At 36.1% G+C, this 14,850-nt stretch overlaps 2 protein-coding genes and 1 long non-coding RNA gene across 5 annotated transcripts; 1 reads left to right on the forward strand and 2 right to left on the reverse strand.

Annotated features, from left to right (window-relative positions):
* The first annotated feature begins 1,498 nt into the window (after positions 1-1,498).
* Positions 1,499-2,769, forward strand: LOC117621110. Its single transcript, XR_004584890.1, has 2 exons — positions 1,499-1,708; positions 1,854-2,769. It is a non-coding gene; the product is annotated as an uncharacterized LOC117621110 (long non-coding RNA).
* Positions 2,041-7,369, reverse strand: LOC117621107. Its single transcript, XM_034351404.1, has 7 exons — positions 7,263-7,369; positions 4,613-5,036; positions 3,933-4,082; positions 3,550-3,808; positions 3,250-3,468; positions 2,964-3,106; positions 2,041-2,626 (listed from the first exon to the last, which is right to left on the reverse strand). The coding sequence occupies exons 2-7, from the start codon at positions 4,901-4,903 to the stop codon at positions 2,327-2,329; spliced, it is 1,362 nt and encodes a 453-aa protein (XP_034207295.1). The 5' UTR covers positions 4,904-5,036; positions 7,263-7,369; the 3' UTR covers positions 2,041-2,326.
* On the reverse strand, positions 5,388-7,483 carry LOC117621108. 3 transcript variants are annotated; one of them, XM_034351406.1, is made up of 2 exons: positions 7,263-7,483; positions 5,388-6,844 (listed from the first exon to the last, which is right to left on the reverse strand). In XM_034351406.1, exon 2 carries the CDS (start codon positions 6,686-6,688, stop codon positions 5,888-5,890), a length of 801 nt encoding a protein of 266 aa, XP_034207297.1. In that variant the 5' UTR covers positions 6,689-6,844; positions 7,263-7,483; the 3' UTR covers positions 5,388-5,887. The 3 variants fall into 3 exon arrangements, with proteins under 3 accessions (XP_034207297.1, XP_034207296.1, XP_034207298.1); XM_034351405.1 differs by having other exon boundaries at positions 5,403-6,977; positions 7,263-7,376; XM_034351407.1 differs by having other exon boundaries at positions 5,403-6,000; positions 6,157-7,269.
* Between the last annotated feature and the right edge of the window lie 7,367 nt (positions 7,484-14,850).

A 14,850-nucleotide genomic window follows, 5' to 3' on the forward strand; every position in this document is an offset into this window, starting at 1 on the left:
AATTAGCATATTTCAAAGTTACATATTTCTTTTTGTTTTATGAAGTTAGGTGCGATTAAATCAAAGTTCTGGAATATTCCTACATGTACTCATACTTTTTCTATATTTATAAATATATATATATATATATATATATAATTTTCTATTTGTTATGGTCATAAAGACTTATCATGGGGTCAGGGGTCACCTTGTTATGAGAAATAAATATTGCAAAAAATATTGTTTCTGCGATATAATATCAGTGTTTATTTATAAATAAATAAATAAAAGTGATATAACATAAATATTATAATATTAATTTTTATATTAAGAGAGATTATATTGTGTAGTAATCACGAACTCCGAATTTTTTAACAAATGTACAATTTTAACTAAAATTTATTTATATAAAATAAAAAAATAAAAACAAACGCGTTGTGCAACAAACAAAGGATCTTTGGATTAATATTTTTCCTAGACTTAACCTTTCAACAAATAATAAAACGGGCAGTTCATAAATCTCAAAAAAATAAGTGTATGCTTCTATTTTATGGGGCATCTGCTTTAAAATTAAAAAAATTAAAAATAAAAAAAAGAGGTCGGTGCTTTTATTTATTTATATTTGACTATTTAATTGCTAACAAATGGGTGTGACCAACTTTTTAATCACATCTCGATTAGATCGTGTCAGATAGTGATGTTTTCAATTTCATCTTCCCGTAACCAGGTGTGCCTACATGATTGTTATCGAGGGTGACAATTTAAAAATACAACAGCTGCATAAGTAATTTTGATTAGTCGATCATCAACAATTTCATTACCAGTAATTATTATAGTATAAATCTAGCTCCACTTGTTGGGTCCATAAAAAATTATAGTGCCAAAGAATGATTGTTTAGTAGCGCACGTTGAAGGAGTCCTTACAAGATCTATTCTATTGACGATTCACAATCATCCACGCATGCTACACGAGAACGATTTTTTTCAATATCCATCTTTAGGTTCCCCGCCATAGAGAAATGTGCATCTTAAAGTTTCATGTAGAGCATCACACAAACTTGGAGGGTGGCCAAGTTGATGTTTAGCTTCCTTTTGGGGTGAAAGTTATGCCCCTTAATCATTTTAGTACAACATCATCATGGAGGAAGAAAAGCAAAGCAGGTGGGTGCGTTGCATCAGTTCATGGAGGCATGCCCCAAAGCTTTGAAAAAGTTGTGGCCAAAGATAAAGCATAAAAAGAGAAAAGAGACAATAAAGAATTAGGAAAAGGTCACCTTGGATTCTCTCTCTCCCTCTATCTATCTACCTTCAGACTTTTTTACAAGTTGAGATCTAGACGTGCTTGCTCCTACAGTGCAATTATATAAAAAAATATAAGAAGCCATTTCTTTACTGACATCTGCTGGGCCAGCAAAAGACATAAGAACTTTTCTTCTTTTCATCTCATATCAGTTAATATTTTATGTGAAACCTACTTTGACAGCTGATAATCAATCTCCAAAAACTAAATGCAGTTGGTGACAGAACTTAGTTGGGGAGTTGACCTTCCAACGGAAAACTAGATTTTTTATGCTCAAGAAATTGATTAGTATCTTTCAGTCGTATCAATTGATCCTTACGTCATCCATTGCAGGACAAAATTTCCACCTCCTCTTGAAACAACTGGCTGTATATCCTGCTCTCTTTCCTTGAAGCTTTTGCCTACTTAAATCCCATGACAACTGACAAGGTAACCAAGTCATGTATGCCACCTACCAGTCATCTATCTCTAATAAGTAGTAGTCAGTGAGCAAAGAGAGAGAATTTCCTATCTAATTGTGCCCAAATTTCAGTACTGCCCTAATGAAATCCAAATTAACTGCAAATTTGTGCAGGGCAGATGAGGGACATGCCTTCTCTAGGCTCTTTCCATGGGACATATCTTTGATGGTGTTGTAAGTAAATGTAACCTGAAGCAAAGTTTTGGTTTGTTCTGGTTTTTGACATGTTTTCTTAATGACCTGGTGTAGGGCTCCCAGCAACCACCTTTATTGTTTATTCTTTGCTTAGTTTCTACCACCATTGAATAACAAGAGGACCAGGCTTAAAGCGAATAATTTAATTTTCCAACAAAACACCATAATATGATACTTTCTATTGCACCTTTACTTCTGTACTATTATATCATGCATCTTCTACTATAGGTGATCGAGTACAATTTTAAGATGTTAAATAACAAAACCATGGTGAGTCTCAGAACCATTTTACCTTTTTTGTTTGGCCAAAGAACCTTTGTAGCCTAAGTATAGAGGAGAATGTAAATTGAACAGGTGAAACCTTGACTGGCACATTTGCATGCTATGTTATGTCATCGTTTCCGGCCAGAGACAGTCTTCTTCACAGCTCCCACCGAGACCAAAAACTTATCAAGCGATGATAAAGTCTTCATGTCATCGGGAGGGAAGTAGCTGGCGGCCTTTCCCATAAGTGAAGTGAAGAGAAGAGAGACTGAAGGCCGAGTGACATAGCGTTCATCCAAAAGGTCATCCAGAAATGCAAATGCAGCTAACAAATCAGACCTGCTTGCATTGATTGGTGCAGCAAAATGAGCTGGGATTATTCTCTTGAACCTCCACTCCCGTGCAATTCCATCAACCCAATCCCTGACCTGAATTATTAAAATGCGAAGTCATTTTTGTGGGACACAAATAGCCATAATACTGAATTTCATGTACTTACTATAGTTTCTTGTCATGTTTGTTTGGTGAATGCATATCACCCATAGTATACAAGCGCAGAGTGTTGGTTTGATTATTTCACACAAAAACAACACGCACACACGGGCAAAGAAATCAAAATATCATTTAACCAGGCCTTTGTGCCTTCATCAGGCATGCTATATTTGGTGATTTCACTAATTAGTTTGCATACCAGAAGACTAGCCAAATTGAACATAAGATGTACAAGATCCGGCAAAGAAATTTGTATCAGAATGGTTCAACTACCTTTTCAGGGACTTTGCTGAAGACCAGAGTCTTTACAATGGGTGAAACAATCAGCTTTTGTGACATCTGAGCAAAGCTAGCATTAGGTTCCAACAGATTCGATGGACCAAGAAACAGAATTTGAAGAACCATTCTTTCCCATCCTACACCAAAAATTCGTTTTTATTCAATTTTTTTTTTTTTCTTTTCAAAATACATACATGATAACCCTCATATTGGATTATCATTTTAGTAACATTCAGTCAAGAATAGAATTTTGGATTGGAAAGTGGAGTGAAGATTCAACCTTTTTGACGGTTCACCTTGTTGTCAACTACTGGTTCTTGAGGTACTTCTTTTCCTTTACTAAGAAGTTTTACAGCCAAACCATTCTTTGCAGATGCTAACAAGGATTCTTTGCTAATACAATCAGGTGGCTGTCTTGGCACAAAAATTACTGCATCCGTAACCAGCAGAGTTCTGGAAGGCTTATGATAGAAAGCTACCTCTACATATGGCCCAATACCTGAAAATTCACAAGAAAATGAGTTTTCCCAATAAATCTATAAAACAAAGTCTCAGATAGTACTTTTGCACTTTGTATTACCAACTTCTGGAGAACTTAGAACTTTCTGCTCAATTTCATAAGCCCATGGGGTGGACAAATCATCATCTTGTAAGGTTTTAGCACGAAAGATACCAAAAAATTCCAGTGGCAGATTCAAAGGCCAACTCCATTGCCTTGGTGCCACCCATACCTGAGCTCGAGGGAACTCTCTAGAAAATGGACCAACAAAAATTTTGTGCTCATAAGCAAATGTAGGCAGAACTATGTATTCTACAGGAGCTCCCAACTCTTTCAGAAGCTGCCAAGAGACACAAACGCTCATAAGAAGAGTATAGTTGGTTAGCATAAGCATCGGATATGCAGAAGTACGCAGAGTCACGAACAAAAAACATATGGGAGAAGATTCTGCAAGCAAGATAAACCTGAATACACTCCTTGGTTGGAGCGATGGGGGCATGAACCCACAGTCCTCCAGATTTAAGTTTGATGACTGTCATTCTAATGTTTGTTGACACACTGCTGAAGCCTAATGCTTGCTCTTGTTCAAACAACCATATGCAGCCTTTAAAAGCCTAAAACAAATGCAGAAAAGAGAGGAGAAGTTATTGTAAACGCTACAATAATAAAACTACTCTGATCATCCAGAACAAATATCTGCTCTGCACTCAAAGATCATACCTTTGTACACTCAATGAAATACCAACCAAGCACTTAAGGTTACACTTTTAAGTCAATAAAGCAACCCATCAATTACAGCAATTCGCACATCAAGTATGAAAAGCTATAAGGCCATCTTTGAGCAATCAATTGTGAAAGTTTCTCTCTTCATTGATTAATATCTGATAGGCTGCAATAAACGTGGCTTCTACTAAAGAGTGATAAAAAGACATGAAAATTGAGAACACCAGAGGACCAGGAATCCAATGTGAGCATCAAGAAAGAAATTTGTCATGCCATAAGCCAAATTACCAAATTTTAAGCAAGTCTCAGCTGAAAACAAGTACAGATATATTCATTGGAATAAAAGTTCAGACCAAAAAGCATTACAGTGATCACTAAGGTAACAGAGTCAAGAAGAAGGTAAAGAATAAAAAGAGCTGACCTCAGTCCTAGTGGTGCTTCTATTGAGAAACGGACCCAGAGGAAAAGGAAACCCGGTGAAGTTGATGTAAAAGCGGCCACCACCTCTGCTTCTACTGGTGTTTGCAGAGTTGGTGGAGTTTGTTGAAGCAACCACCAAATTGATGGCATCTTCTCTGTTCTTGTTTCTGGGTTTCAATTGTAAACACAGACTCTTCAAGGACCCACCAAAAGGACTCCAACTTGGTTCTCTGAGAGAGACTGGGTTCTGCAAAATGGCGGATTTTGGTGAAGCAACGGCAATGGTTGCCATTATTTCTTCCAAACTCTCTTAATCCTTCGTCACAAACAACCAAACCACTCAGAGAGGTGTGGTACATAACAGAGAATCATAGGTTGCAATGCCAGGTTATGCTTTTGACACGTGGATGATCTAGTCGGATTGCCTGACATGGATTTTCTGTATATTTTAGATTAATTGTGGATGGTGAGGAAAGAAAAAGACGCTTTACTTTTTTGAGAGCGAATATAAAAAGCCTTTAATATCAAATAGTGAAATTCAAACAAAATTTAACAAGGTCGAAATCTCTACATACAAATTTGATTTGCATTTTTTCTCTTGGTCGAAATGGAGGCAGGAAGGATTATATACCTATAAACCTTGCCTTGGCTAATTTAGAAAGCAATTATTGAAACAGAAAAAGCAGGGGAAGAATGAGTTCTCTGTCATCCATTGCCTTGGGTTATTCACATTGCAGAATTGCAGATTATCTCGAAGAAGAGAGAGAGACTCATCCTCAGTGTCAGAAATATGTACAACCAATATTCTTTTTTAATGAAATAACCATAATAAACAATGTTGTTCAAAATCCACCACCATCATACCTAGAACTACGCAGCACAAAAGTAATAGAACTATAAAAACATATTATTAAACACAAGTCTTCATACAAATACCCTGTATGTCCTAAGTATTCTGTATTCTAGCAAGAGCATTGCATATGCATGAAGCAATCCTCTGCTGGAAGATGTGATAATTGCATTGCATCTAATCTTCCTGAACCAAAATTTGAGAAACTAACATGCCCAAGTGAACGTCTACAAGAGCTGAAATGATTCTGACAATATCAGAGAAGGGTTGTGCTGAGATCAAGCAGCTTTGGTAGAAAAATAACATTGCATCATGGAAACTGGTACGTCGTCGAATTGAATACTAGAGTTACGGATAGGAGGGCACCATCATGTAGAAGAAAACTTATATTCACAGTGCTTGTAAACAAAGCAAGCCAATAGCACCTCAGGTGATGATTTCCCTGACAAGCCAATCCAAACTTGGATATGCAAAGTACAGAAGAAGAAACGATGGGAGAGCAAACACAACCGTGATAAGTATGTACAAAGCCAATATAGCTGCACAGGCAGGTATTACATATAAGATGATCAGAAGAAATATCACAACCAGTGGAAACTTTGCTGTCAAATGAACGAAGAAAAACAGCGACTTCCGAAGGGAAGAATGCAATCGCTCCACACTAAGGTAATTATTGACAAGGACATGATTCTGACCCGATGGCTCGATATGGCGAATATGGTGCACCCTCCGGTGGTGAGTGTGGCTCACTTGACTTCCCACGGATGCATTTCCATTTGCTGGCCAGACAGCGTGATTATCACCGGAGAAGGTAGAATGAGACTTAACCCTATCACCATTCATACTCTCAACCATCCAAAGAAGAAAGTAGTTCTTGCGTGGGAATTTGAGATTTCCCCTGTAAACCAGCCGGAAGGACAAGAGATTGCACCATGGGCATGAGATAAAAAGCGGAAGCTGAATTGGTAAAGTGGGGAATTTCACAACAGCCCATTGCAGTCCCAGAATGCAATTTTTACAGAGGGTATGGCCACACCATAAAACGTAGGGCACATTTTCGACAATGTTGAAGGACTCCCAGCATATGGGGCACTCTAGTCCTTCCTCTCTCCCAACAACAGAAGAACCCTCATCATCAGAACATTCAGAAGCAGCTTGTGTTGGCCTTAGAGAATCATTTTTTAATCCAACACTTCCAGCTATGCAGCTGGATGCAAAATTCCACATATTGACCACAACCAACCGTCTCACTTAACACATCACCACTAGAAAAGGTTATTGCAGCAGTATCTCAAAGCAAGTGTGATGAAGATTAACTGGGGCATTGAAGGTGTCTTATAGCCAATAATGTCAGCCAACATCACACATTTCTAAAACTCAGAACTGAAGAAGAAGAAGAATACACAGTAAATTTGGCAGAAAACTAAACTTTTTCCACTGCGGAATTAAACTGATCTTGTTTTCTATTTTGAGATCATTGACGCATCTACCAATTACACCTATGAGTTCAAGTACGCTGAATATGCACCAGGCAAGCCACACACGCAAATGCAAAATGAATCAGCCAAAGAAATACAAAATTACTGCACCTCAAAACAGTGATTTAAAACCCCGAGACCCAATTAGACAATCAAACAATCGATCATTCATATAAACTTCGAAAAAAGATCCAAACTTTAGAATAAAAAAACCAAACCCATCTCTGAAATTTTGAGCCGCAGGTCTGTAAAACCAACCCAAAGATCTAAAACAAAAGTGAAAGAATCAAACGAATGAAAACAGAAGTAGATGAAGATCTTACTGATGGTAGGGAGCGATTTGGAAGCAAGTTTTCAAGTGAGAGAGATGGGGAGAGTTGAGAGAACCCTCAATCTCTCTCTGGCTCTTTCTCGGAGCTGTGAAGTGAGAAGAGAAATGAAAATTGAGTTTTTATGATACTTTCTCCTTTTTGGGGTTCTGGAACTCAATGTGTAACCGATGGAGCGGCGTGGGTCACCATTCCAAGCCTGTATGTATGTGTGTGGTCCAAGTGGCTGTGATTAGGCTAGATGACAACGACGTCGCGTCGACGTCGGTCTTCTGGAATCTGGACCATTAAAAATTTACTAAACGCTGCGTTTTGGTTACTCTTCAGTTGGGCTCAGGATAGCATAGCCCATCTATTAGATTTAGCCCAAAACCTATCAATTTTGGTGGATATACTACTCTTTATATTGTATTTAAATCATTTGGATTAAATTACCCATACACAAAACTGGGTTTGTTGCTTATTCTTGCACTAAACAGTTGCAATTTTGCAATAACTCTATTTACTGGTCCATTGGAGGTCTTGTTTCGATTCCTCCCTCTCTAATATCGCTTTCATCAATTGGCATTTTTATCGTCAAAAAAGAAAGTACTATTGAGTTCCATAGTAGGCCATGGGTTATAGAACTTAGAGATTGATGTACTTGGCCCAAATTTGGAGACTCACTTTCAAGCTTCCAATTTATACCCCATTTTAATCAATAGGCCTGTGTGCGGAAAGGCTATAATGAGTAATTTATAGTGAATAGCTTATTCGAGGGGGTTCAATCCCACCATCAATAAATGTGAGGAAATGAATTGACTTAAACATTTTAAATGGTTTGATGGTGTGATTAAACCCTTCAAATAAGCTCCTCACTCTTAAACTTCTCATTGTAGAAGCTCCCAGCATGTGTAAGGTCTTGATGTCCTTGTGATCGCATTCCAATCAAACCGTAAACTCCCATTAAGGCACTTATATACCTATACTTCTTTGAATTACAACTATACAACTGAGGACACTTTTGTGATAATAACTAATTAACAAGTTCGGTTTATAGTTCATTAATGTTGGTAAAAGTATTCCGTTGAAGGCCCAACATAACATTTTCTGTCGAAGTAAGTACATATGGACACATAAAAATAAGATTTGGTTGTCGATGGCACGAATTGATGGTTCACAAGAGTCCACTTGATCTTTCCCTGAATTGCATTATTGTGTCCCTGCATGCCTCGTATAATTTACATATGCTAGCTGTAGGTTAAAATATCAGATCGCATTTTGTAAGTTATTTTAATTTGGTACTCATATCATATGGCATGAAAATACGCCTTATCTTAACTGAAAATTCGGTATCCTTCTTTCTTCATCAACAAGATAAGGCCAATATGTAGAGTGGGTCACTTGGTTTTTGTTATCATCTTGCAATTGGCTTTGTACTTCGGATGGTTGAGATTCGACCACGTCCACACGTAACTTGCCACACTAGCTAACAGAAATATGATTCAATTAGAGATTTGAAAGTAACATATTAGATAGCAAGTGTTGGGTACTTGTTAGGTTTTGTGATCAAATAAATATCTCGATCGCTATATATATGGACATTCTTGAATAAGTATTTAAATTAATAATTGGTTACGTACTTCTAATATCGGCCGTTGAATTGCATATAAGAGACTACTAACATATTTAATGAATGCAACTCAACAGTCAAAATTAAAAATATGTAACTAATCGTTAACATAAAATACTTATTGAAGAATCTATCGCTATTATATACATATTTGATAGGTAGTCCCGACTCCTACCGCATTAATATTGTGGAATTTATATTAGATGGGGATTTATTATAGTAATGGAAAATTAATTTAGAGGTCCCACGCGACGCAAGTAACCCTAGCTCGGATGTCTTTTTCTATTATTTGAGCAGTGATTGATCAGTATGGATGCCTAAATGTTTTGCCTTCACCTGCAAAACTCCAAAAATGAGTGGGACCCAGATACAATGCAAAGAATGTTGTTTTGTTGCTAATAAATAAGCCTTTTAGTCTGTGAATTAATCATTGAGGATAAGACCGTATCCTTGTGTGTCTTGTGAAGTTCTTATTATAATAATTTTTTCTTTCATGCAAACTATGAGTCATTTCCCTTTGCAGATAAATTACATTCAGATATGTGTATCATTTTGTAATTCTAACGAGTTAGTTTTACATATGTGTCACACTATGATTAGTTGTAAGAAAGAATGACTTCTTACATGTAAAGAGTCAAGCCGTATCACTTATAGTCGTGCCACCTCATCAAAAGAATGCTGTAATTTTCTTTCTTGGGTAATAAGGTATGGTAATTTTGATAGGGCAGGTAAATAATTTTAAAGACTAGTTGATGATTATTTGATGATGATGGTTTTGGAAAAGAAAGGCCAGTTGGCCACTGGGGGACTTGGAAAGCCAGCTGGGATTTTGTATATGCAAAGGATCTTGATGCTGGTCCCGGGATTTGTTCCCAATTGCTCCATGCAGATGCTGATTCTTCTTGTTCAGCCCGATCATGATCATGGTCTTAGACTCTTGGATTGATCACAGCCGTTGACTCACAAAAAGTTATGCGTCAAGTGGCACAAACTGGTCGCAAGGCAATGAATCTGTGGCCCTCCTCGATGTATTTATGAGCACGTGGAACTCTGAATTATTTATACGCATGACATGAGAGACATTGAAGAAGAATAATGCAATATATATGTTTACTCTACATGCATTATAGCTTTCAACGATTTTTCTCCACCTCCCCAACATAACTCTCCAAGTTATTATTTTGCTTGCTATTTGGTAGGCACAAGGAGAATTAAACCTAGGCTGGAGTATTTTTCTCTCTCAAGAGGTACCCTAAGATAAGGCTCTTGTGGTTTGCTGAATCATTGTATATTTAGTTCCATTTCTTTATTTATATATACAGAAAGAAAGGGAGATCGAATTCGAGTGAAGAGAGCGAACACACTGCCTTAACTAACTGGCCTAACCCGCCACATATATATGTTTTAAGATGTAAACTTCTATAGTAAATCGTTGTATTACGTTTCAGCTACTTCTTTTACTAGCCACACCGTGCACCACGTTTTGCCTTGAATAACGTGATCGATCCATGAGGAACAAAAGTTAATTTGTACTGCTGGTTCTGTTGCCTCCAAATCCAGCCTAAGTTTTATTTTTTTAATGTTACATCAGAATTAATAATGAGAAAAGAATTACCTAAAAAGAGGAGGTCCTACTCTTCACATGTGAGATTCCCATGAGTTGATAAAATATTAGGCATCTGTAGTCCCTAAATATCTACAAATTTAATAATTCTTCAAATTTTGACAAATAGAGGATCTTGGAATATAATACTGCTCTAATTTTGGAAAAAAATTCTTAATTATTTGACGACTACACTACACGTATAGAAAATGTTGGTTGTGAAGTACACTAGTAAAAGGGATAAGTACTCATGCGGATCCCATGAAGAACAGGAGCATTGGACCCTACTTCATTTTCCTTTGGTGTTCAGAGTAGGCTGCCCTCGTTTTGGCTCCTAGTTTATCGGTCATTTGTTGTTGCATGCAATTTATTGCAAGTTTTATTTTAAGGAACCTTCCACTCATACCAAAAAAATAGGCCATGAAAACGTACGATCATCTTTCATGCCATGCACAAGAGAAGTTTTTATATGTTTCGGGTATACAATAATACATCACGTGATTAAATATACCATCTAATACACATATGACATGTAAAATTATTCTTCAACTTACTGCATTGCTTTTTAGGATACATAATTGGTGTAGCATCGAAAAATTACTCCATGCACAGAGAGTTCGTGGGACTGAATTAATATTACTCTCTCTCTCCTTCGGTTTTTACAATTCTCTTTTGATTTCACCAAATTCAAGCTACATAAAAGTTTGGTTATGGGTTTCTGGCTTCTATATTTATTCTGAGTACCAATGAATTTATGTTTGGTTTAGTTCAGTTCAGTTCAATTCGATTGAATATATAATTCTTTTGAAGAAAAGGGCACAAAGGTAGTAAAGAAGACTACGTTTTTCACGTTCCAATTTCAGAAACAAAAACTAAACAAACCAAATTTTCTGAGTGTTGGGGAATAAAAAAAGCAGATCAAATATGAAAACCAAGGACCCAAAGTTATTGCTAGACTGAGAGTAACTGATGGTGACACAAGGGTAAAGGACAAGTTCTTCCAACTTCTAGGAAGATTCCATTTCCCTCTTTTTCTCACATCTCCAATTTGCTGCCAATAAAACACCACACAAATTCTTTTTTCTTTTTTTCTTTTTTTTTTCTTTTTTCTCTTGGGAAAAAGATAGGTACGGCATCTAATGAGTACGGAAAATATTGTATTTGACTACGGATTAAATTAGATTAGATGGTGCCACCTACGCTATGCCCTTTTCAATTATTGATGAAATACAGATCACTATTGATGTTGGGTGTTTCTTGTCTCCATTGTTTTCTTTTACCCTAATTTGAATCCAAACTCTGTGGGACCCCACAACTAGGGTTTTCTCTATATGCTTTTGTTATCAATCATTTTGAATTTTTGTTTTCTTTGTCTCCAGTCAATAATTGTATGACTAACATGGGACGTTCCCCAAATTTGTTGTGGCCACACTTGGGAAAGTGGATGGTGTTAAATTTAGACTGGAAAGGGAGACAGATTTCTACAACCATTTGTATCAAGCGAGCCCACGAGATTAATTTATGGTTCTACAACGGTCAGTGGTCACATTTTGATTTGAACGATGCTTTTCTAAAAAGGAAATCCAGTACAATAATTCTCTACTTTAGCTGTGAAACTTTTTTATTCGAAATTACCCTATGACTTGAACCCTCATGATGCCTACATGCAGGTTTTTAGCATATAGATTATCCAAGTACTAAACAATTTTTTTTTTTTTTTTTAAATACAAGCGATTGGGGTGGTTTATACACAAATATTCTTTTTTGGGGGTTTCGAACTTCTGCCTACAGAATTTGAGGCCAAAAAACTCAATCAACTTATCTATACCATTCCGACCAAACAAATTGTTAAGTTTAATTGCCCTTTTGTTGGGAACTAATTATTGATACCTTTTCGTGATACCTTTATTTAAGTTTCAACTTCTACAGGGCACAGCCGTGCATCACGTTTTGCTTTTAACTAAGCAATGTGACAAAGACATCAATAGTTTCAAAAATACTTATGTGCAGGAGGGTATTCATTAATTAACAAGATTATCGAACGGCAAGCATCGATCCATTCTTTGCATTTTGCTCTTTTCATTTCACTTTCAGACACCGACAAAAGATTGTCGAAGGCTGTAGATTTTTTTAAAGCTAGATATGATTTATAAAAATGAAAACACGATCCCAAAATGTTGCTTGTTGTTTGCAGTTAATGAAAACCATATAGTTTGACACCTGCGTTTGGCTTCGTATGAGAAGCTTCCACTCGCAAGCAACTTGGGAGAGAGCTCACAGTACACAAGCAATATGTTTTGCATGCACACAGAGGAAAGGGTTGGGGGAAGAAAGCACTCTCGTTCGCAAGCTTTGAGAGCTTTCACACTAAGTTTTTATTGGATTCTTCTGGTTTCAATATTGTTAACGTTCAATTTAGTTATTTAACAAGATTATTATCGGTGAGAAAAGAAAAACGTACGTAAGAGTAAAGTAACAGATAATTTTTTGGATGGATGCAGAAAAACAAAAACATTGCAAAGTAATCAATAAGGTTAATCAGCTTTAAACAATGAAAGATTGAGATGATATTGCTAATTTTGTCACCTTGTTTATGTGATCAGGTCAGTGATTTGTGAAAGAACAGAAAATAAAAATAATCCAAATTATAATAACTAAAGTAAATATAACATTCGCAACACAATCTTGTTCGCATTAACTCGTTAACTTTATGATACAATATCAGATCTCAGGTTCGATTTGCATCGTTCTAATTAACGTGATATATATAATATGATTGTGATTATGACACTTGAATTACCAAAAGCATGATATCAATGTGAACCACCTTTTTGATTTGATCCCTTTCTTTGCATTCATTCACACACAATATCTTAATACAATCTAATGATTGTGATTAGTGTTGGGTCTGATTTAATATTCCTCGAAAGGAAGAGCCCCCTCCCCCCAATATTTCGTTCGTTTACGTATAATTAGTTAGAGACGAGAGACGCCAATGCACGATACCTTTTAATGGAATCGTGTGGGGACAAGTCTGAAAAAGAAAAAGAAATCTTGGAGCTTACAAATCTGATTGTGAAGTTTCTGGCGCCTTAAAATATGAAACAAATGATTCTCGTTATATATATCTATTTTCCTTAGCCATACAAAGAGGGAAATAATTGATCAGATCAAACCCAACAGGAGGGTGAGATAACATGAGAGATCTGATGCGAGGGTGTGGTGGTGATTCCCCCGGCCCAGCCAATCATCCATCACCAAATTGAATTATTGTTTATATTTTTATATTTATTTTTGGGGGTATATTAATACCATCAATGATGCATAAGGATAAGGGGAATTACTAAGAGCGACTTTCAACTCAATGATTGTGCTATCATCTTCCAGCTAAATCATATCGCCTATAGGGCATATGCCCCTTAATACGTTGTATGTACCACTTTTTCTTAATAAACCCTAGACAATTTGCTTTTTTTTTTTGAAAATACAAGTAATAGTCTAAATTACCAGGGATAATAAGATTTCTCACACACATACACTACCAAGGTATTATAGGGGTTCGAACCTGAGACTATTGATATTCAAGTCAAGGTTCTCTTTCATTGGGCCTTAAATCAACAAAGAAACTATATAACAAGTTCTTAAATCTTGAACATTTAAAAGAACAAGTTCTTAATTTAATCCAAATCCTCGTAGCTGGTTAAGAAGAGAGAAGGGAGTTAGGTCGATTAAAAGTAATCGAAAATTGTTGAATTTTAACAAAACTAAAAATGGGTTTCACTAATTCAATCCAATTGAAAACTTGTCTTAATTCATTCGACCTCAAGATTGTGTTACATACAAAATTGTAAGGGTCCAGCACTTTCCATATATTATAAAAATGCAAACTCCCATGAATGTATTAATACAGAAAATCAATAACCAGAAGGTGAAAATGATGCTTATTAATTTCATGAGTGAGACTAACAAGGTCACTATAGTCGATTATTTCAAAATTTGGGAAGCTTTGAATTTTAATTGGACACTTGCTTCCCTTTTTCTTTGGAAGGAAGTATTCATACTTCTTGCAAATCATACGACCCTGACACATGTAAAAATAATTTATAAAAAGTACAAAAAGATAAATTTCTACGCATATCAAACTATGATTGACAAGAAAGTAAAGTAAGAGTTCTTACTTCTAAGAAAGGAGTCAAGTATTTTCAGTTTTAATTTTTAATAAAAAGCGATGTTTTAAACTTTGATATGCGACATGCAATTTGGTGAAAAATCGATATGAACCGTAAAGTGTAACAGTGCAGTTGTTTTTCTTTACAAATTCATATGATTTTACAGTGTAACTTTAAAAAAACAAAAAAACAAAAAAA

The sequence above is a fragment of the Prunus dulcis genome, chromosome 3 (assembly GCF_902201215.1).
Source record: "Prunus dulcis chromosome 3, ALMONDv2, whole genome shotgun sequence".
NCBI lineage: Eukaryota > Viridiplantae > Streptophyta > Magnoliopsida > Rosales > Rosaceae > Prunus > Prunus dulcis.

Bases quoted from the DNA above. Each gene is read 5' to 3' on its own strand.
- LOC117621107 (XM_034351404.1), bottom strand. From the start codon at position 4,903: ATGGCAACCATTGCCGTTGCTTCACCAAAATCCGCCATTTTGCAGAAC. The intron at 4,083-4,612 runs GTCAGCTCTTTT...CATTTGTTTTAG, and splicing joins GAAGCACCACTAGGACTGAG to GCTTTTAAAGGCTGCATATG. The intron at 2,627-2,963 runs GTAGTTGAACCA...TTAATAATTCAG, and splicing joins TCAGCAAAGTCCCTGAAAAG to GTCAGGGATTGGGTTGATGG.
- LOC117621108 (XM_034351406.1), bottom strand. From the start codon at position 6,688: ATGTGGAATTTTGCATCCAGCTGCATAGCTGGAAGTGTTGGATTAAAA.